Source organism: Engraulis encrasicolus, chromosome 14, assembly GCF_034702125.1.
Source record: "Engraulis encrasicolus isolate BLACKSEA-1 chromosome 14, IST_EnEncr_1.0, whole genome shotgun sequence".
NCBI lineage: Eukaryota > Metazoa > Chordata > Actinopteri > Clupeiformes > Engraulidae > Engraulis > Engraulis encrasicolus.
Genome location: NC_085870.1, coordinates 12,753,700 through 12,777,341, shown reverse-complemented (window position 1 = coordinate 12,777,341; position 23,642 = coordinate 12,753,700). Strand labels below are relative to the sequence as shown.

The following is a 23,642-nucleotide window of genomic DNA, read 5'->3' as shown; positions in this document are numbered from 1 at the left end:
TGTGTAAAACACAGAGAGAGCGAGCGAGAGAGCGAGAGAGAGCGAGAGAGAGAGAGAGAGAGAGAGAGAGAGAGAGAGAGAGAGACCTCGCTGCATTTGAAGGCCCGTTAAGCCATTGACTGATGAGGTGTTTTTTTCGTTTAACTATCTTGTGTTATGATTGATTTCGGATCATTTTGTCACCGTTGCTTAATGAAAGACTTAATGATGTGAAAAACGAGGATGGTTAAACCAGCCTCCCTGAAAGTGTAATTACTATCACATCAATGCATGCTCATGGAGACTAAAATATATATATATTTCCCTGTTACAGCGAAACCGAGTTAGGGCTGGTATTTTCTCAGCGTCAAGTCCAGGATGTCTTAAAGACATTGCATAAGCCCAGAACATCCACTCCTATTCTCATATTTGTTTGAGAAAGTGTGCGCATGTGTGATATTTACAGGGTTCGAACGGTCATGAAAAACCTGGAAAAGTTATGGAATTTGAAAATTCAAATTTCCAGGCCTGGAAAAGTTATGGAAAACGTATTTTTGGTCAAAAGTTTTGGAAAAGTCATGGAAATCCATCCAGTGTTTCATCAATTATCTTTATGAAGTTGATGCCACGGCGTAATAAAATGTAAATGTCCGAGTTCTCGTGGAAATGTTGTCTAGTGCAGGCTGCGTCTGCCTAACCATGTGTTGCCAAATTGAGTGGGTTTGAAATAACGCATGTTGTAATGGCTCCAGGCGGGTTTCAAGCGTTTTTGGCGCTAGAAATCAGTCACACCTGGCAACCCGCCTCGTAACGCGCGAGCTAGATGTAGTGTGTGCGTGGTGGTGAGAGGTGATCATAGCTCTAATCCTAGAAAAGAAATGTGGTTCTGTACGATATTACAGCATGTCGCGAAGTGTTACTTCAACAATGCGCGGCTTAACTTTCTGAAAAGATGATCAACAATGGCTGGAGAGGACGAAAGTTTTGATGTGTCCGTCCGATATGGGCGAAGCAGCGGCACTTGTTAGCCACCTGAAGGGCAAGATACAGCAGGCGGTTACCTCCTCAGCTACTAATAGTAGGGGCTCTAAGCCGAGAAATCGTTACGCGCTGGATAGAAGCATATAATTCGGTACACATGTTCCTTGAGTGATTTGAAGACATCCTAGAAGTGGTGCCCCTGGGAAAAAAAATGTCTACCATGTCATGTACAATATGTCATGTTGGTAATGCATTACATTGTTATTACATGGCATTATACTTAGCTGACAATGTTAATATAGTCCTCAACAGAGATGAAGCAAGGGTAGTCTGCTTGACCAGATTGATAAAACTACAAAATGTACATACAGTAGTGTGAAAATATGGGTGAGTCTGTGCTTACGTGCGTGACAGCATGTAACATTGTGAACGATTTGAGAAGATTCTTGGTCTGAATTAAAATGAGCATTGCCCACACTAAAACTATGGTGAGAATAGACTGCTCCTAATGCTCGATCTGAATGGGATAGTGTCAGTGCAAGATGCCCTAGGTAGCAGGTTCTCCATCCTCTAATTTCCATAACAGATAAACGTATTTTATTTGTATGAGAGAGGGTAAAAGACAGGACCTTTCCATATGTATGAAGAACCCCATAAGATCACCTAATTCTATATTTTTACAAGGCATTGTGCATATTGTGAGAGCATTTCAGTCATCTTTAGAATGGCATTACAGATTACTCAATATAGGCCTACATGTAGGCCACAGTATGGCTTCAGTTTAAATTAAATGGAAATGATTTCTTAGTATATGTTGAGTAAGAAGACAGAAGACGTAAGAAGATTTTTTTTTATTTGCAGACAAGTCCTCACCTAGTACTTGTGCCAAAAGTTGTATTAGTTAGCTCAGTAATCATTGAGTACTTAAGTTGCTATCAAAACTGACAGCTGATGGACAACATGTACCGTAGGTCTTGTGCCACCCTTACCCATAGAAGAAATATCTATATAGAAAAACAATTATCATATGAAAGTAAATCATTACCTGTACTCATTTTCTTGATATGCAAGGCACACAAATAGTCTGGGAGGAAGGATAGTCTATCATAACCCCCCCCAAACAAAATGCCACAAGACTTTTTTTAACCTTCAAGATTTTGAGTGGTAACAGTAACATAGCTAATTCCCACTACACCCTTTTGCATAATATTGTACATGTCCTCAGAATGCTCTACATGTTTCAGTTCTATGTAGTTGTACTGTACAGGACAGTACAGTGCAGTGCAGTACAGTACAGTACAGTACAGTACAGTACAGTAGCATACAGAACGGTGCAGTATAATAAAGTACAGTAGAGTATAGTACAGTACAGTACAGTAGCATACAGTACGGTGCAGTACAGTACAGTACAGTAGCATACAGTACGGTGCAGTATAATAAAGTACAGTAGAGTATAGTACAGTACAGTACGGTACAGTAGCATACAGTACGGTGCAGCACAGTACAGTAGTATATAGTACGGTGCAGTATAGTAAAGTAAAGTACAGTACAGTACAGTAGCATACAGTACGGTGCAGTCTAGTTAAGTACAGTACAGTACAGTAGCATACAGTACGGTGCAGTCTAGTACAGTACAGTACAGTACAGCACAGTACAGTATAATACAGTAGCATACTGCACGGTGCAGTAGAGTACAGTACGGTATATCACATTACAGTACAGTACAGTAAAGTACAGTGCAATTCAGTAGAGTACAGTATAGTCTTGATGACTTTTAGGCTACTTTGACTCTAGCCCTCCAAAGCCAATAGGATTTCCACATGCTGTTGTTTTAAGTTTTTGAAAGACTATTTTAGTAGCCTATGTGAGAGAGGGAAGGCAGGCAGACATGTTTTAAATAAAGGACCACACCCACAAATAAAAATTAACCAGCAAACAATAAATAAGTGGTTAGGTAGCCAACATGTCATCTAGATTAAAGCCAAAAGTAGATGAAAAACAGACATGTTACCATTTTGCTCTTTTAAAATATAAAGTATCTGTCAATATACTGTATATATGATATATTCATAAATGCCCTTATCACTCCATTGTACACTTAGGACTGAGATATACATATCTGAACATCAGTATACATTTTATTTTGTAATGGCCTATAGTAAATCATCCAAGCTGTCACTGACACTTGATATGTACATGTATTATTGACTTGATTGATATGAATATTTCAGTTGGACTCCTAGGCTTAAATCATTGAGGGGGTCCTAAGGAAGTAGTAGTAGTTTGTGTGTGTGTGCGCATGTGTAAGTGGGATTAAAATTATTGTTTGCCATCTATCTCTGAAGAGCAGACTGAGTGTCTGAACCTGCTAATGCTAGCATGCTAACATTGGGAGAGTTATGTGTGGCCCAGTTCAAGGGTTTATCTCTTCTCCCCTAAATTTTCTAACCACAATTTTCTTTTTGGATTTTATAGATATGACCCACTGCAAGTTTTTAAAACTCTTAATGAATGTTGGTTCAATAGCTAACTGCCCAGAAATTAGCTCTCAATTGTAGAGTGATCTCATTCTGACCATGGTTTTTATGATTTTCCTCTTTTTGAATCTAAATAAGACATATATAACATTGTTTTCATGGTAAGTTTTGCACATATTTTCAAAGTTCAGTTTGTATACATCACACACAAATAGGTGGATTGGCCCATAACACCATTATGTCCAGGCAGTACAGCATTTTACTACTATTGGCTCGTTTTGGGCAGCCATCTTGGATCTACCCCATAAAAATGACCTTAATGACATTGAAATTTGGGGCACCCCTTCTAAAATGATGGAGAACACCCTAAGGAAGGTCTACACCGATTTTGGTGCTTCTATCCAGCGCGTAACGATTAGGCCCTTTTTGGACGGTAAGAGACCCAGCTATAACAGGTTAGCAGTTGTATGCGTTGTAAAATATTTAGCGGTTCCACTGAAACGTAGCTAATGCCAAAAGGAATACAATCCTGTATTCCTGTTTGGTCTGTTTGGTCTTCGTTTAATTTGCCAGATAGGGCACCAAGCGAACCTTTATGCTTTCGGTAAGCCCCGAGATTTTGATAGCCTATTGATAAGCAATGCACCTGCTGCCTGCGAGTGAACTTGTCCAGTGTGCTGAAAGATTACATGAAATCCGTACAGTAGTCTATGTGCAGCTGACCGCGAGCCAAACGACTACCAATGTCGGCATGACGCGCCTGTTTTGAAATACGGTATAAACGGCAGCGTGACTAGAGTTTGAAAAAGTCATCTGTGGCTTTGTTTTCAAATCGGTCAGATCGTTGCAACACAAAATGAAACTCACCCTAGCATCTCCTTGAGTGGGCGTCAGACTAGAACTATGCCACGAACAGTGCAGCCTCTCTTTTTTTTTTGCTCCAGCAACGACAACAACAAATGACAACATTATCATTCTTACAGGAGCTTTGGACTTTTGTGCTTAGGCAGGTGTAGTAGGCAGGCCTATGGTTTCTTACTTGGGCAGGATGAGCATTTATCCATCTCCATAGAGAGCATGTTGATACAAATGTGTCTTCATGATGATTTCACGACCTAATTTGCTATAGGCTGGCCTAGGCCTATTCATTTTCATTTCTGACTGTACATTAGACAAGCGAATTATATAACATTGGTGAATTATAGCAGAATTATAATGAAGTATAATGGTTAGCTTGTAGTAAAAGATGACCTATAGTATGACTATGTTTATTGTTTACATATTTGTATAGGCTATGTAATATATAATATAATATGCCATAGTCTATAGTATAAATATATACAGTAATTACATATTTATAATATAGGCTACGTAATATAGCCTGTAATATAATACGCCCCCCCCCGCGCGCGCGATTGGTCATTGGTTTTTCGGTCCTGGAAATTCAGAAAAAGGTTTTGGAAAAGTCATGGAAAAGTCATGGAAAAAAATTGGTGAAAAAGTGTATGAACCCGGTATTTAACCGTCACCTGCAACTCTCATCACATGTGCGCCATAAACTCATGTGACATAAATGTTGCAGGTCTTGTGCTCTTCCTGCAGTGCTAGTGTGTGAGAGTAGAGATAGAGAGGTTCCATTGACCCATTGTTTCCGGGTTCTATTATTGCAAGGGGGAGGGCGGGGGGATCCCCCTTTAGGCAGAGCTAGGCAGACCTGAGGACTGTTCTATTCAATGCTATGAGTATTGTGACATGCCCCTTTAGGCAGACAGGAACCCGGTCATGTTAGGTGCCTAGATAGCAACCTATTACATTGGCATATCTCTATATATTTAAAGAATCTCTGCAGTGCTAGTGTGTGGACCTGAGTTGTGGTCTTGAGTTCTAGTCTGCTGACCGCATTGGTTACAGTGGGTTTGCATCATCACCCACCCGGCCTCCACCTTGCCATTAAATGCATCACCTCTATGCAGTAGGAGCTGTAGGTTGGTGTTGGGAGTGTAAGCCACCTCCACCTTCAAGCAGACATTTCAGTGCATTCACAGGAAGGGAAGGGACCCAGACCTTGGTGCTCGCTTATGTAGTATATGAGTGTCTAGACTAGACTAGTCTAGTCTGTTGTGGATGTTCTTTTCTACAATATGTGCAGTTTCACAGCCAAGGCTGCAGCGTGACTTCGACATTGTTGGAAAGAAAAAAAGTGTTGATGGGCTGAAGATCTCTCCCTTTTGAAATGACTATTTCTTTCATATCAGTGATTTTTATGAAAGCAAGTACACGGTGCCAATAATAACTTGTCACGCGTAAGGAAAGAAAAGGGTGTGCTTTTGTGCTTCATCTGCCTGTGAAAATCTGTGATACAGCAGCGTAACCTCTTTTCTTGTTCGTTTGGGAAGACCTTTATTTTTACAGGTCAGTTAAGAAGGGACAGGAAACCAGTTGGAGAGAGACAGGGGAGGATAGGGAGATCATACGGGTCGGGAATCGAACCCGGGTCGGCAATCGAACCCGGGTCATAGGCGTAACAGTACAGTGCCCTATAGTTTGAGCCACGACAGGGCCACGTAACCTCTTTTCTTAATCGCCAGCCAGAATGGACAAATCCACATCAGAGAGAGTAGAGAGAGAGAGGTTCCATTGGCCCATTGTTTCCGGGTTCTATTATTGCAAGGGGGAGGGGGGGATCCCCCTCTAGGCAGACCTAAAGACTGTTCTATTCAATGCTAGGAGTATTATGACACGCCCCTTTAGGCAGACATGAACCTGGTCATGTTAGGTGCCATAGCAACCTATTACATTGGCATATCTCTATATACTTAAAGAATGTCTGTCCACATCCATATCCACGTGGGACTCGGGATACGAGTTGAGAGTCAGTTGTGGTGGCTTCCTCTTCTCTTCTCCCTGGCCCGCTGGGCTATCTTTCTTGCCTTATCGGGGGGAGTGTGTGTGCGTGTACATCAGAGCCTTTATTATGTCTGGGGCCATCAGCTCCAGCTGTATATCCCAAGGATGAGCCATTACAGCGGGGATGTGCTGTTAGCTCCAGAGGGATCGGCTCGCATTTTTCCTCGGGGCCGTTATGCACTATTGATAGATGGGCAGACTGCAGTCACCGGCGTGTAAATGATGGCGTTACAGAGAGAGAGAGAGAGAGAGAGAGAGAGAGAGAAAGAAAGAGGGAGAGAAAGAAAGAGGGAGAGAGAGAGGGGAGATTTTTGCAGTGCAAATCCCAATGAGGATGTGCCTCGTGAGAGTAAAGAAAATCTCCACTTCACTCCACTTCACTTATTTATTCCTCTATCCATAAAGTAGAGATGAGAGTCTTTTTAAAGATTCATCCACTTGGCATAGGCTTTCCCGTAAGCTCTTGTACAGCCATGCTATTATGCATTTTTACCACTAGGGTTTTCAACAAGGTCCTTACAGTATACTGTATTATAATTGAATGGGCAACCTTTCAAGTACTGTTTGTTTTGGGTTTCTGTGATAGTTGTAGGCCTTTTAATTTGTCTTCAGTGCTGTACACGTAAGTGCTTTAGCTGGTTGAGGTTATTCACAGAGTACTTTCCACTTAGTGATTCACTGTCAGTGTGAACTAAAATATGACCAACGGTATAAAACAATTGTCTGCATTATTCACAGATAATTTATACAGTTTTTTTCTCTTTGACTGGTGTGAATGTCATTATTTATTCTTATCTCTGAATAACACCTGCTTTCTTGTTTTCCTCTCTTCCTTCTCTCACCTCTTGGTCTTTTGTTCGACAGTGGTATGCTTTGACGCTAAAATAAACTTCGATGACAACGCCGAGTTCAGACAGAAGGCCATCTTTGCCATGGACGACATGACGGAAAGTGACCCCACAGAAACGGAGGCTGCCAAGTATGATCTAAAGTACATCGGATTGGATGGCAACATTGCTTGCTTTGGTAGGTTTTCTTTGCCAACGGCTACAATACTGTTCTTATTTTTCTCTCTCCTGTCTACTTTTCTTTGCCTACTGCTCTTCCTCTCTCCCTTCTTCCTCTCACACTCTTTCTATCTCTCTATTCTCTCTTCTTTCTGTATTCTCTCCATCACCCTCACACAATTCTTGTCTTTTGTACTCACTTGCACACGTACACACACGCCGCTTGGTTCTCAAACTTTTGTTTTCCCTCGCCATCCCTAGTACAGAGGCCGTTTATGCAAGTCAAACTTCGGTAAGCGGAGTCCTTTCTCAGCGGGCTCGAGTCCAGCAACATTCATAACCGGCCCTTTTAACAACTCCGGGAGGAGGCTGCCCGTATCCAATGGCTTCTAATTAGCATGAACCAGCCAAAAATCCTCAAGTGAGCTGGATTGTTAGCGCTCTCATTAAACTGCTCCCGCACTGTAAATCAAAGCACCTTTTTTTCTTCTACCCACCCCCCTTTACCCTCCTCATACCGTGCAGTGGTGCCCTGGGTGATGCAACATGTCTCTCTAGCTCATCGGTACAGAAAATAGCACAGCCCCAAAGAAGGAGCATAGGTTAGCAACTCACTTGCCTGAAGATTACCTGCAGAAGAAGGCACACACACACACACACACACACACACACACACACACACACACACACACACACACACACACACACACACACACACACACACACACACACACACACACACACACACACACACACACACACACACACACACACACACACACACACACACACACTTGCATTTTGGGGCCAGATGGCTTCCTTGAAAGCGCTTTGTGTAAGCCAGCGAAGTGACAGCGCTTAAAGTGAATTTTCCTTTATCTAGACTTGCTTTTCAGGGTAGCTTGACAAGATGCCTTTTCTCTTCCAATAAGCCAAATGAGGTGAGACGCTTGTAGCAGAGGCTTGTTGGCGGGGTTTTAGCAGGAAGTGGACGAATCGTTTGGCTCTCGTACAACTACTGCAGAAACAGAAGTGTCAGCTCTGTAACAACTCGCTCTGCCGAGTCTTAAAGAGAGGGTTGCTGGCTATCTGCTCTGAGCCTGAATAGGTCCCCCCCCCTCCCTTTCTTTCTCCAACAAAATGCAGATGTGTAACTTTGTAGACAGATTTGTTGCCACCAAACGTCCACTCTTTGAATTTCAAGGCTGAAATAGTCTGAGTCACCCAGCTAAACGCAGTTAAGTTTTCTTCTCAACCTCTGAAACCCAGTTTGCTTCTTGCACAGACATTGGACATTGTGATTGCGGGATAGATTTGGTGCCTGCCCTTTTAGATTAGCTCATATGGCGCGGTGCTAGACAAGAACTCATCAGGCAAGCGTCATCTAGATCAGGGGTTCCCAAATTTTTCCCCCTGCGCACCCCCTTGTATATTTCAATGTGGTTCGCGCACCCCCCTGAGCGAATATTTTGGTGTGCTGATGGCCGCGCAAGAATGGATTCATTGCTCATTCACTACATATTAAGCACAGTTGTTTTTGGGAATCCTATTTTCCAACAGTCTAGGAGTTAAACTACACTTCAGATGGACCATCCCAGCGTACAATTTACCATACAATTAAAAACTACTTCATGTTCATTAATGCTGGATAAAAACTCACATATCCACCATTGCTCTATTTAGCTCACGCACCCCCTTATGGCAGACCGCGCACCCCCAGGGGTGCACGCACCCCAGTTTGGGAAACCCTGATCTAGCTTACAAGGCTAACTCTCAGTTCTCCTCCATGTGTCTTTTCATCGCTTTTTTCTTCTTCATCCTGGAGTTGTTTGCTGCGGTGTACAGGTACGGCCCACAGTCTTACTTACTGATTAGGTTTGGGTTGTCCTCCTCAGTGAATGGCGCCGGCCTCGCCATGGCAACGTGTGACATCATCGACCTGCATGGAGGCAAGCCCGCCAACTTCCTGGACCTGGGAGGCGGAGTCCAGGAGAACCAGGTGTATCAGGCATTCAAGCTCCTCACTGCCGATCCAAAGGTGCGTCCCAAAAAAAACCCAGCAAGACCACACCATCTCGCTGTCTCTCTATTGCTCTCTTGGTCACTCTTTTTGTCACTCTCACTCATACACACACACACACACACACACACACACACACACACTCACACACACACTCACACATACACACATACACACGCACACACACACACACACACACGCACACACACACGCATTTGATTATAGAGGACCCATGAAAGTATAACTGAACGTATGCTTCTTCGTTAAACATGGAAATACATAGTGTGCAATTCATTTTCAATGGTTTGTTTTCTGTGCAGTTTGGGAAGAAGTGGATAGAGTACGCATCAGTAATTTTGAATTTTAAAATAATATTCAAATAACATGCACACACCTTTACCTCTACAAATGTGTTCTACAAATACACTGTTGAAATCCAGCAACTACACCCATCTTAGCTTTGTCACATGTCTCATAACTCCTAGAATTGGAAAACATCTTGATGCGTGTTGTTTTCCTGATGTGTCAGACGCTTCATGCACATCGTAAACACGCAGTACATTCCATTGCTCCTCAAGTCAAGCTCTGTGACAAGATTGGAAATCAGGGCAACCTGAAGTCTATAATTTCCTCATATTCATGCACTATTCACTGGCATCATGTTTTGGTTGTTGGAAACCTTGTTGACTGCTCTCATAACCTCAGTATCCTCCTTCCACTGACAGACATCACAGTATTACCGCTGGAATGGGGTGGAGTTCTTGTTGTTTTTTAAAGAGATCGTACAGGATATGGAAATGTGAGGTGGATGATGTCTGTCTTACTCATGTGTGTCTCGTCAGCTCGGCAGGATCATCACCTGTCGGGAAAGGCATTATAATAGTGGTGAGGTTTGATATTCAGAGTGCAGACATTATAATGGGAATGTGCGGCATGTTTCCTAAAGCGCCATAGGGGAAATGGTGCATGTTGTCAGGGAAGACTCCTGTAATGTATGGTAGGAACATGCTCACCGTAAAAAATAGTAAATGTTCAGCTTAAAAAGAGAATATTGAAGGGCAATTCTTAATGCTTAGGGTTATGATTAATATATGTGGCCAAACATAACCAAATATATTTATACACTTTTTATGATATGTATTTATTTTGGCCTATACACAGATTCATCACAGTGTCCAGGTAAACAAACAGAATCTGCTGAGAGGTAGGTGTGTCACAGCATGATGTGACTGCAGAGAAGCCAACAACAAGGAGGGAAGGCAAAGGGGTAATTTGTCCCGGGCCCAGGGCTAGGGGGTGCCCTCAGATTTGGGTCCTTACTACATTGCATGTATTGGGTGAGGGGCCCTTCGGATGGCTTTGTCCTGGGCCCGGCCACAGCCGTCAGCGGCCCTGATGTGACAGGGTGGACAGAGCCATTCATTATCCTGTCTCGTCGCGACCATAATGGAGATTAATGTGGCCGGGGCAAAAGAAGGAGTCACTCACGTTAAAAAAAAGAGTTATGCTTCCCCATGTCACTCCAGAGCTTCAGAGTGTTTTTTTTCAACCTGCTGGACGGGAGTCAGTTTTTTTTTTTTTTGCAGAATGACAAAATATTTGTGTTTTTTGGAATGCTGAAGGCGTTGCGGGATGCACAGTCCTTTCAGCTGGCAGGCGCTAGCGATGGTGTTGGCATCAGTGATGCGCGGGTCGACGAAAAAACAAGACACACCCGACCGCTTTTTTCCCTAGTCCGCCCGCTTGCCCTGCCCGCAAGAAATATTCATGAAAAAATATTGACCCGGCCCGCTTCCCGACCCGCCTTTGAAAATAGTAGCCGTGCGTCTTTATGAACATCCTAGCGTCATTGGCAAAGCACAATCACGTCAATAAAGGTCTTAAAAAAGGAATTTGCGTCAAGAACAAGACAGCTGTGCATTTCAACAGGACATGTTGGATTTTTGAACCCAGGCCATGCAATGAGGACTGCCGACTGTCACCTGTTTATTTCGGTAACATCGTCGTTTGGATACATGGAGAAAATGTATCTGTAGGTTGGTGAGCAGACGGAGCCAGCCGTCAAGTGGATTGCCTCGTAGTCATGGTACGACACAGGAAATGAAAACAAACTCTGTAAGCAACCCATGAGCGCGAAACCATTACAATTGTATAAGAAAATATGTAGGCTATATCCATCACTGCACTGTTTAGAGAGCACCCTCTGTGTTCTTCAAAATGCACTCAATGGTTGCACCTGCTGCACCAGTTGCGCGCAGAAGATATTCGGCCGACGCAGGAGCCTCATTAAGTCTCCTGCAGAGCGCGTGGCACCATCGTAGGTATTCAGCCATATAAACTTTGATCTATTTCGCAAAAAATGTCCCTGTCTGCTAAAGTAAACTATAGCCTATTGGCTAGCCTATAGCCTACTTTAAAATTCGGCATCATTTCAAAGGTCCTGACCGACCGCACCCGACCCGAATTTCATTAAAAATAATATTTCATAACCCGTGCCTACGGTTGACCGCAGGCAAGCGCTCGCTGACTTCGGGTCAGCCCGCGCATCACTGGTTGGCATTACAGCTAGCCATGGCCTCAGGAGTTAGCATATCACAGTGCAGTACAGGGAAGCTGTTGCCATCTTTCTATGGGAGTGAGGGATTTATGAGGGTATGCATACCACTGTGCATCCTAAAAGAAAGAGGTTTGTCACATCAATATTGTTATTCATGCACTGTAGTAGACACTGTATTATAATCTAAACTATTGATTAAATACAGCAATGCTAATATATTCAGTAAATGTAATGAAACAGTGGGAGGGATATTTTCAGGGTGTAGCAACAAAATGCTTTTTAAATGGCCTCGATATTGACTGGTAGGTTTTCACATCGCGGGTGGTTCTTTAAAGTGGTAGTTCGCTATTTTACACATTAAGCCCTGTTTGTGTGACTTCTGGGGTGAAGTAGAGATGTTCTCATCACAATTTTGACATTTGGTGCTGAACGGAGCATTTGGGTATTCAAGACTGCAGCCCCCCACCTTTACATTGACTCCAATGAAGCACTCAAGCAGTCGATCATAAAATGGCATTAAACTTTCGTTTGCAGAGACATGAAACTCACCGAGTGGTCAGAGGTGGGCAGCGATACGTTGGCTCGAAAATCACCGCGAAATACGCTTCCAGAGAAGATATATTCATTATTGTCCGTCTTCATTGATTGTATTGGTTTGACCAAAGAAAGTAGATCTAACAAGAAGCGTCATTTTGTTTCTTTTCCGGTATCCACTTTATGTCGGGTGAACGCCCCTTTAGGAGACCTTCGGTTAGGAGACCTTCGGAGTCCTGAGGTTGAGAATCAATGAAGTCCCCTTAGCGCTGTAGATGGCGGTAGCACCCGTCGTGTGCAAACACCTCGAAAAGAGAAGAAGAAGGAGGGACAACGCCCCCTTAGGAGACCGAATTTTGAGCACTCGCTTTTGCATTGAGTGGGCGTGTTTCGAGTCCTCTTTATTAAATATCCAACCTCTTTGGTTTGACTAGTATTACTCCGCGCGACCGGAAATGGGGGTGCGTTTGTTTACGTTACTATCTATGGTTTGTATGCAAGCTGTAGTTTTTGTAGCCAGTCCCGCTCAAAGATAGCAGTTCTACCTCGCTCCTTGATGTCTACATAAACAACACACTATCGCTACCTACTGGCTGGATGTCTACTGCTATTCAACGGCGTCTGGGTCCGCCAAATGCTAAACAACAGTTAGAAGGCATATTTCGCTACAATTTTCGGGTCAATTTATCGCTGTCTACCACTGACCACGCGGTGAGTTCCATGTATTCTCAAACAAAAGTTTAATGCCATTTTATAATCGATTGCTTGAGTGCTCTATTGGAGTCAATGTAAAGGTGGGGGGGCTGCAGTCTTGGATACCCAAATGCTCCGTTCAGCTAAATGTCGAAATTGTGATGAGAACATTTCTACTTCACCCCAGAAGTCACACAAACAGGGCTTAATGTCTAAAATAGCGAACTACCACTTTAATGTAACACAGAGGGGCATTCGGTACATATGTATACTAAGTTTCACTGCAGCCCACTGCCCCCTTCCCATTTTTTCTTTGTCCCTCTTGTGCTAAAAAAATTGTGACTTTCATGGGCATGTTGTCTGATGTTAAGTCTTTATTTCATGACTGCCTAAACTGCAAGTATCGGCCTACGTTCATTCCAACCGAGAGACCAGTAAAGCGCGGTGCTGGCAACATCCACGGTGGCCTCTAAATCGTTTCAATCTGTGACTGAATGATCCTGAACGGGGTAAGTGACTGGTTCAGTGAGGTTGCACACGTTGTTGAATAATCTGATCCGCGTTACTGAGTCAGTAGAGCGTGGGCCCCTCTGACGTCCAAATGTGCCACCATTAGGGAGACGCATGAGCACCCAATCAGGCCAGTGCGGAGTGCGCTCGAGTGGAGCGAGAAATGGATAATTAGCATACTGGCTAATTCCTGGCAGCTAGCTAACATTTTCCAGTGCGTGTGCGTGCATGTGTGCGTGCGTGCGTGCGCGTGCGTGCGTGCGTACATCCACACGTCCACATCTAACACAGACGCTGCACACCATCACCCACTTTAGCACATTTTTCCCCTCCCTTGCGATCCTATACTAAGAACGTCGTTACAGTGACACGTGTGGCTTCTAACAGTTTTCTGTCGCTCATATTTACGTATAAACCGTGTCCCTCTGTGACCCGTGTCTTTATGTTGCTCATAGTGGGGTTTTTTTCTTGCAACTTAGAACCAGATGTACAAATGTCAGCTCCTGCACAGGGTGTAATTCTGTCACAACATGTGAATAGAAAGTGTAAAGAGTGACAGATTATGAATCCAACAGCAGTATGAAAAGCACAGGTGATGACGCACATCTGTTATGCAGTGAAAGCTTTTAGACTTCCAAAATAGGAGTAGGCGAAAGCCAGGTGTCATGCCCGTAGCATAGGAAGAAACTATGAAAGCTCCCCGACGTGTAATGTGTATTCAGAGGTATTCATTTTCATGTCAAAAGCCATCTTTGCTTCTGTATACCTGCCAGGTCCTCAAGCACTTTTTCATACCATAAAACTTCTTATAAAGATGTCTTCTGCCTGCTGTTACCAGTGTTGAATTACCAGAGCAGTAATAGCCAAGTGTAATTGGAAGCCCAACTTAAACATTTTAATTGTCTGTCTGTTGGTCATTGACAGCATATTTGCTTTCTGATCACCGAAACATTTCAGCTTCAGGTTTGACCCAAGTAGTTGCATTACATTACATTACAGTTTTTATGTACTGGTATGGTTCAGTTTGCTGTCCCCTGTTCTACAAACCCCAACCCCGGTGAAGTTGGGTAGTTTGGTAAACAGTGAATAAAATCAAAATGCTATCATTTTCAAAACATTCAATCTATTCATTAGATGGAGAATAGTGAAAAGACAACATATTAAGTGTTAAAACCGAGAAAAAATATTGTTTTAGGGGACATATGTACTCATTCCTAATTTGATAAAATTAACACGTCTCAAAAGAGTTGGGACGGGGACAATAAATGGCAGCAAATGTCGAGGAAGACTAAAAACAAAACAAAAGACAACACTTAACAGTTAAATATATTAACCGATGAGATGATTTTATATAAAAAACAGTGTTAATTCCTATCTTGGACATGATTTCACCAGCTTAAATGGTGGGTGTATCCCTTGTCATGTTTTGCAATGTTTTCCTTTCTGTAGTGCTTACAGTGTGACAGGTCTTGACTAGGGCTGGGTATCGTTTTGTTTTTTTCGATACGGTGCCAATTTCGATACTTTGGTTTCGATACCGGTGCTTTTCGATACCGTTTTTCGATACCTATTGTTTTGAAGTTAATCTCATTATGAAGAACCCATAAGATCACCAAATTCTAAATTTTCACAAGTAGTATTGTGCATACGGTGAGTGCATTTCAGTCATCTTATTATGTTATTACAGATTACTCAATATATATCTTCAGTTCAAATGAAATATAGAAGATGATTTCTAAGTAGCCTAGGTGTTGAGTAAGTAGGCAGGAGTACAGTTGGATGACAGTTAGCTCAGCAATCAATGAGTAGCCTACTTCAAATGCTATGTAGCCTACTATTGTCATAATCTCTAGGCCAGGTGTGTCAAACTCAGGCCCAGGGGCCAAATCTGGCCCACGGAGTCATTTTATTTGGCCCGCGAGATCATTTCAAATATGTATTACAGTTGGCCCTCAAACATCATCAATGTACAGTGTACCAAGACTTGAACATGAAATTTGGTGTTTCTCAGAGGTATGAGCGGGCCCAGGCCAATGACACAGCTCATACTCCTATGCAATACAATATGTGCCAGCGTGTGTAAAATTAAACTATGAGTATTAAGTGTGTGCCAGCTAGAAATGAGCCAATTTATTAAAAATAAATCTTGAGCTCAGCCCCCGACTTTGTTCCATATTTTGATTTTGGCCCTCGGTCAATTTGAGTTTGACACCCCTGCTCTAGGCAAACCTAGGTTAGGGCTATTGTTATTTCACAAATTATTACTAGATGGCCTATTGCAGCAAATAATCACGTTGTTACTAATTTTCCACCAAAACCCAAATCAGCCATGTAAATTATTTAGTAATCTCAACATCATAGAGCAAAAGAGCATTAGACACATACACACTTCCAGGTGCAGGTTGCTCTCTCTCTCTCTCTCTCTCTCTCTCTCTCTAGAAGCTTATGCGTATTATTTGCTTTTGAATTCACGTAGCTACACGCTCTCCTTCACCTGACCGCTTGACTCATACATAACCTGCAGATTGGGAAGACCAGACATCCCAATGAAAGTCCAATAAAGTCTCCCTGATATTTGATAGTGGCGGATGCCCGTGAGTCAGATAAAGCATTCCTGATTTTAGACTATGCAAGTTCGCGTTTTTTCAATTGCCAATGCGGGAAAGAGGAATATAATGACTCGTGCGTCATGCGTGGGGTAGCCTACTTGAAATAGATTACGTGCACTTCGTAGCGCGCCCTGCAAAAGTCCTGGGTAAAAAAGCAGGCAGCTATATACAGACTGGACGACAGAGAGGGCATTGACAAACAATGTAACACTAATTTGCAAATGTGTTGGTCGGGGTGTCCGGGGTTGATAAGCAGCTCCCTGTAATAAGTTTTTGGAACTTGGGATGTCTGAGAGAGGCTATCTTAACGCTGTCTTAACGCATCGCATGGAAGGGATGTCGAGTGGGTCTTTTAGCGCCGTTGCCCTCCGCGGGAACAAGTTTCAAATCTCCGCACTTTATAAACCCCTTAGCGATCGCCCACACATTGATTCTTATCAAAACTACAGTAGCCGTGCGCAAGTGGAGAGGAGAGTGCACACTCAAGGAGGTTTAAAACGACAGCATCAGAGGAAGATTGGTGCGACGGTAGTTCTACCACTATTATCATGACTGCACAAACACACACGTCTTCGTTGGACAAAAGGGTTGTTGAACATGTTTCAAAATTAACACCTCAGCACAACACAGCCTCAACGTCAACTGTACAGGACTCTGCTGATTGAGCCGCGCCCGCGCCAGGCACTGCCTGAAGAGACAAACAGGGCAGCAGCGCATATAGGCCTACTCTTAGAGTTCAAGAAACACTTACTAACAAATACAAATTCATTTCAAACAATAATATTTTTAATGTCCATTCGTCCATGGCTTGTAAATTTCAGCGCAGCTTTCGGCTCTTAGCCTTGATTTGGTGCGTTAATGTTTCGCCAAGTCGTGTTGCCGTCTTTCGCAGGGACAGCTTTATCACAAATGGAGCATCTGGCTCTATTTGCGTCCAGTCACACGAGCAAAGTTTAACCACACTTTAGATCTCAGCAAGTCTATCAGGGCTGCAACTAGCTACAACTGCAACTACAACTAACTGCAACTAGCTACAACTAAGTTAGCCTACAACATATCCTCACCGACTGTCAGCTGTTCGAGTAAACAAACGCTAGTACTTTTTGAATGAATGAAATGTCTCGTGCTCGTCCCGCCCACCCAGGTCCTTTGAAGCCAATCACAAATGACAATTTCACCTGACTACATGGCTATTGGTTCACAGATTTACTATTGACACAGCAGGGACTGTTGAAACGCACAAAAGGTATCGAAATAAGGCACCGTTTTTTTGTTTTGTTTTGATATTCGATACTATGTGGCTTTTCGGTCGGTGCCAGGACCGGACCGAAATTCGGTACGCAGCCCTAGTCTTGACCAAAAACCCACCATTTTATCACCTGCTGGTCCTTATGATGGAGCCAAACTGTAAAAACATAGTAGAGAATGCAATTTGACCTTACTATGTGGCAGTAATCGAAGATCTCCCTTCAAAATATAATGCATGAGTGGCTTTTCATGCTGTTTAAAACCCATTTATACCATTCAGCACTGTATTTAACTCTACAGCTGAGTGAGAACATCTTAACCAATGCACTACTGCACCCGCATGCCATCATGGAGGCTGACTTTTGAAGTTAGCACTAACACAAGTTGGATGGTCCATTTTCACTGTAGCACAGGATGTGCAATGCTCTATTATTGTAAAAAAGAATGGACTTCTACAACTTCTGCTGACTTCTGTAAGCAAAGGACAGTTTCCCATGTCTTCTGGGTCTATTTCATGTGAGCTCAGGTTCTTAAGAGAATGTTACAACCCTGTATCATTTGCACGCATTAAGCATTCTTAATATGGTCAATTTTCAATAGCTCAAATTCCTGGAGTGCTAGAGTGAGACTACAGCCAATATATATTTCATGATGTCATGAACCTATACAATGATTTTAGTAACAAAAATATGTCTTATATACACTCAATCGTGGTAAATCAAAGGGAATTCAAAAATGTATGTAATAACTATGGTCATTATTCCCTTTGCATCTTTAATTCTGAGTGACTCAGCCTCTCTGTGATGATCTTATACCTGGACACCTATATTGTCCGTCAGTACAATTCATTTTGAAATGTTCTTCTTTGTTTTATCTTATTTGGATGTTTATTACATTTCACTGATCTCCGTCCCAACTTATTTGAGACGTGTTGCAGTTATCAGATTAGAAATGAGTACAGATGTCCCCCAAAACAATATTTTTTCTGGGTTTTAACACTTAATACGTTGTCTTTTCACTATTCTCCATCTAATGAATAGATTGAATGTCTTGAAAATGAGAGCATTTTGATTTTATTCACTGTTTACCAAACGTCCCAACTTCACCGGAGTTGGGGTTTGTAAGAATGGTCAAATAAATCAATTAATTCATTAATTCATTCATTTGTACACCAGGGCTTGACATTAACTTTTGTCTGGCATCAGTCACTGTGGATAGTGGATAGTGGAGTCACTAGCCATTCAGCTGTTCTACTAGCCATGAACGTGAAATTGTTTTGTTTTTTTGCCACTTTATCATAACACTGAATATCTAACCTCAGAAGATGAGGTGCTAACTACATGAAAATAAATCAAACAAATAGAAACAAAGTAACCCAGATGTTTTTTCTTGGGCCACAGTTGTTGGACACAGTTGTTGGACCACAGCCGTTGGACATTTACTGTAAAATAACTGTGACTAGTACACATGGCTGTACATGTCCAAACTCTCTAGCCTACGCACAAGAGTCTTCCTCTGGAGAGGCTGGCAGGCAGCCCAGCTGAACTGCTACACAGTGTGTCATTTTGGGTGGGCGTGAGGACTGTAGCTGACGCTGGCCACCGTTGGCACACGGTGCAGAAACTCAGCTCTCCGAGTTCAGGGACACACCATTTGCATTGGCAGTTGTTTCCTCTGCGGAGGCTAAGCCGGTATCGCGTCCCCTGCCATGTTTGTTTGTGGTTGGCGGTTGGCTGGTGGATTCCAGAGCTTGTAGTGAGGGAGGAAGGGCCTAATGGATATCCCCACTGGGTTGTGGTGTTTTTGTCTTTGTGACTTTCGTATTTTAACTTGGTTGCTCTGTGACAGAATTCACAGCTACTTTGCCACACATAGACACTCTCTCTCTCTTTCTCTCTCTCTCTCTCTCTCTCTCTCTCTCTCTCTCTCTCTCTCTCTCTCTCTCGCTCTTTCTCTTCAGTAGAACTAAGAAAAACATCATCTATGCGCCACACTCAAGTGTTCCACCATCACCTTTGCTTGACATCAGCTGTGATAGATCGATATGTGCCTACTAGTGAAATATATGCTTCTCCTCATGGCCACTTCTTGCTGAAGATAGTATTTTAAAGTAGTTACTGTATGTGCACATGGGTCAAAGATGTCCAAAAAGGAATTGTCATTCAGTGTAACGGATGCCTTCTGCTGACTGTAATGGTAAAAAAAACATGATTTTAAAATTGTTTCAAGTGAATGGATGACAGCCGAGGCTTTCATAAATTCACTGGAAAAAAATGTATTAAAAAGAGTCATGTTTCTTACAGTTACAGTCAGCAGAAGGCATCCGTTACACTGAATGACAATTAATTTTTGGACGTCTTTGATTCACATGTGTGTATTTGGGGGTCAGGGGGCTGGGGAATGGTAATAGTCGAAAGGAAGGATGAGCGCAGGCTAGGAACTAGAGGAACTAGTGCACTAGAGAGAACACTGCTCTTTCCTCTGAGTTGCTTGATGAGCGCTTTCGATGTAATTATCACCCATGAGTACTGTGACCTGCTCAGCAAGTTCAACTCTAAGCAAGCACTCCTCAGCAACACCTTGTCTGAGGTTAACAAGTAAGCAGGTGGGAAAGACGACACGAGAGACACTAGAGGAGAAGTCTTGCTCACCTGCCGCTAAGTTGACTATAACACGAGAGAAATGGTAAATGGGAAATAAGTGAATGAACTTTGTTTGCAATAATTAGCACTTTCGCACTGGAGTATTTGCCTGACCTTTTGGTTTGTGTGTGTGCGTGCATGCGTGTGCGTGAGTACGTGTTTGAGTATGTGTGTGCGTATGTGGGAGGCATGTGTGTCCAAAAAGTGAGCACAAATCTGCAATTGTGTTTTATTTTCCAGATGACTAAGTCTCGGAGATAAAAGTATGCCCTTTAGCTGAATAAGTTCTGCATCCATATTGTATCACCCCCCACCTTCTCCCCACCCACACCCAATACTCCCCCTTGCGTGAGCAGCCAAGAATGAACACAACTAGAGTTTGGAACAGTTTTATACCGACTCTGCACTTTTCACTCTGGTGAGGTTGCAAGGGGCAGCAGAGTAGTAGTATTAGTGGGGGTGAGTGTGTAGCAGATATGGTCACGTTTTTTTTTTTTTCTTCCCACAGAAACACGTCCCATTAGCTTTTGCGCATATACGTATACATTCAAAAGCCCCCCCTCCTCCTCCTTTACTGCATGCGGAGGCTGAGGCACCGTGGTGAAGGATTGCCCGGTGCCTTTGATCTGGAAATCCTGTTGGACTGTCCCCCTCCGCCTGGCTGGCTGCTCTTAATCCCTCCCAGGAGAGGGCCAGCAGCAGCCCAGTAGCTGGGCAGATCACGAGCTCAGCTCAGCCCCAGCAGCACAGCGTCCGTCCATCCAACGCAGCATCCGGCCCATGGTGAGGGTAACCAGCCACGCTGGGCACAGAGTACACAGGGATTACGCTTTCTGTTCACTCACTCGCTCTCTCTCTCTCTCTCTCTCCATTATGCATTACCACTCCTCCATTTCTTTTACTCATGACTAGAGTATTCTGTTTTTAAAACCGGTTCCGGAATATGCCTTTTTCAAGCGTGGAACAGTGTTCTGCAACCTGAACATTTCTGGAACATGGCCACATTTGGAGTTAATGAGTTTCTGTGACTCGTATGCAGACCGAAGACTGCCACCATTTTGTTTCAAATCGGAATATTCCTGGCAAGAAACTGCTCTGACTTATACTCGCACACATACACCCATGTGCATGCACATACAGTACGTACAGTATATACAGCACAAGCATACCACTCTCTCACTTCACCTTTAAGTTGTCTCACACACGCAGACACAACACAAGCAAACTCATCATCATCATCATCATCATCATCATCATCATCATCATCTCTCTCTCTCTTTCTCTTTCTCTTTCTCTTTCTCTCTCTCTCTCTCTCTCTCTCTCTCTCTCTCTCTCTCTCTCTCTCTCTCTCTCTCTCTCTCTCTCTCTCTCTCTCTCTCTCTCTCTCATTCACACAAACTCACAAAAGTACTGGCACACAGGTCTGATACAGGCATATGAATATGACTCCAAGTATATCTGGCATAAATTGTGTCCATTCTGAGGGGAGCTACTTCACATAACTACAGTATAGCACGTACAGTACAGAAACTTCACTTTCTTAGCAAGGTCACAGCCTCCCCTCATGTAGTCCACTGTTTACTGTGGCCATTTCAGGACAGCACTGTAGTTTAGTGGTGGCCGGCTCCTTGTCTGCAGCAAAGCAAAAGTCATTGGGATGATGTGTAGGCACTAAGGTGATTAATTAAAGATCACAAAGTAGCCTGTTGCAAGGGAGAGAGGCTTTTATGTCTGTCGCCAGGGCAACTGGTCATGTACAGTACCCCTGTGTGTGCATGTGTGCATATGTGTGTGTGTGTGTGTGTGTGTGTGTGTGTGTGTGTGTGTGTGTGTGTGTGTGTGTGTGTGTGTGTGTGTGTGTGTGTGTGTGTGTGTGTGTGTGTGTGTGTGTGTGTGTGTGTGTGTGTAGTAGTACTCACATTCCTTTTGTACATATATACCGGTACATGTTTCTTGATTGCCTCAATGTCATCAATGGTCAGTTTATATAAAGCATCAATGCAGACACCAGATGAACTGGAATAAAAGGCCTACAGTATGGATATGGATAAATGACCTCTCCTAGATCCAGATGAGGTATACAATTAAACATCCACCAGTGGCAGAGCAACAAACAACAGTAAACAACAAGGCATGGATGCGAAGGCCTTGCCAGCATTCACAAACATGGAGACCTCTACACCAAGGCCTCTTCCCCAAGCCATTTATCAGTGTGCCTACTACCTCTCAGGTCCTCTCCTTCTCTGCAAGGCCAAACAAGGCTTGTATTGCATACTGTAAAAGCCCAAGTAGTAGTGTATGTGTGTGTTGCAGGGTTGTGCTGGTGTTTTTCATACCCTTGATGTGAACAAACATATTGTTATAGTTGGGGGCACGCACATCCAGCTTTAAGGAGTCAAGGCTAACTAGCTAATAAAATGCAGAGACTTGTATGGTAGGAATTTATAGAGAGAGTGGTCCATGTGCAGTTGTAGGGGCTCAATGACCAACATGGATTTGGTTCTAGTGTTTGTGCCTATGGACAGGGCAGGGTGATGTTGTATACACATGCATATTGCCACCATGCAGCTCAGGGCTAAAGACTATAGGCTACTCGGCAGCAAACATCTTGTTGGGGCCATGTGTGTATGTGCGTGAATGAAAGCACTATTTCATACAAGTCTTTGCTTGTATGATTTGATATGATGATTTAATGTAATATTTGATATGAAAGCAACCCTGTTTAGTCCAACAGGGGTGGATTTCTCAAAACCATAGTTGCTAACTGCGCTAGCTACTTTGTTGTTTGCAATGCAATTTCCCATTGACAACTACTAAAGTTGCTAACTGGCTAACAACTACGCTTTTGAGAAACTCACCCCAGGTTTGGAAGCACAATTTTCTCTGATTCGCACTCCAGAGAGATGGCTCATTGACAGTGGCAATGCAAATTCAGAGTTTTCATCTTATTACAACTGGGTGACCCACTAATGCATGGTTTGGATTTTTAAAATATAAGGTTGGTTTAAAAAGCTCACTGTAGTATTGGGGAGTGTAATTTTTCATCTGTGTGATATTTTATCGCTGGCTTCGAGGCATGTACAGGTATCACAATTAGGTGGTTATAATGAGATCAATAGTTACCTGTAAGCTTACCCGTCAGCAACTCAATTACAGTTTGTTATTTCATATTCATCATGTTTGAGCTGCTGAAAAAAAGCAGTAATTGTGTTCAGTGTTCTAGTTGCAGCAGGTCTTGTCGGCCCTTTTTTAGTGGTATACTGTACCAAGCCAAATGCAGATGAAACTACTCACGATTGGATTGAAGCATTCTCGGCGCAGGGATTGTCAGTGTAGTTTGTTTCCTTTTGATTGACCCAGCCAGATGTAGATACTCACAATTGCCATCAAATCTATCGAAGGCTAGGGTGCCTTCATATTTGTCACACTTGGAAACATCTTGTTTCTCTGTGACAGGAACTGCATGCTGTTCTGCTTC

The 23,642-nt window shown here is 43.1% G+C and overlaps 1 protein-coding gene across 1 annotated transcript in view; it reads left to right on the top strand.

The window, feature by feature from the left end:
* Positions 1-23,642, top strand: part of suclg2 (succinate-CoA ligase GDP-forming subunit beta) — a 153,016-nt gene that overhangs the window by 72,658 nt on the left and 56,716 nt on the right. The window contains exons 8-9 of the mRNA XM_063214948.1: positions 7,209-7,370; positions 9,247-9,389. Coding sequence (XP_063071018.1) covers positions 7,209-7,370; positions 9,247-9,389 — 305 coding nt within the window. The remainder of the gene's footprint in view (positions 1-7,208; positions 7,371-9,246; positions 9,390-23,642) is intronic.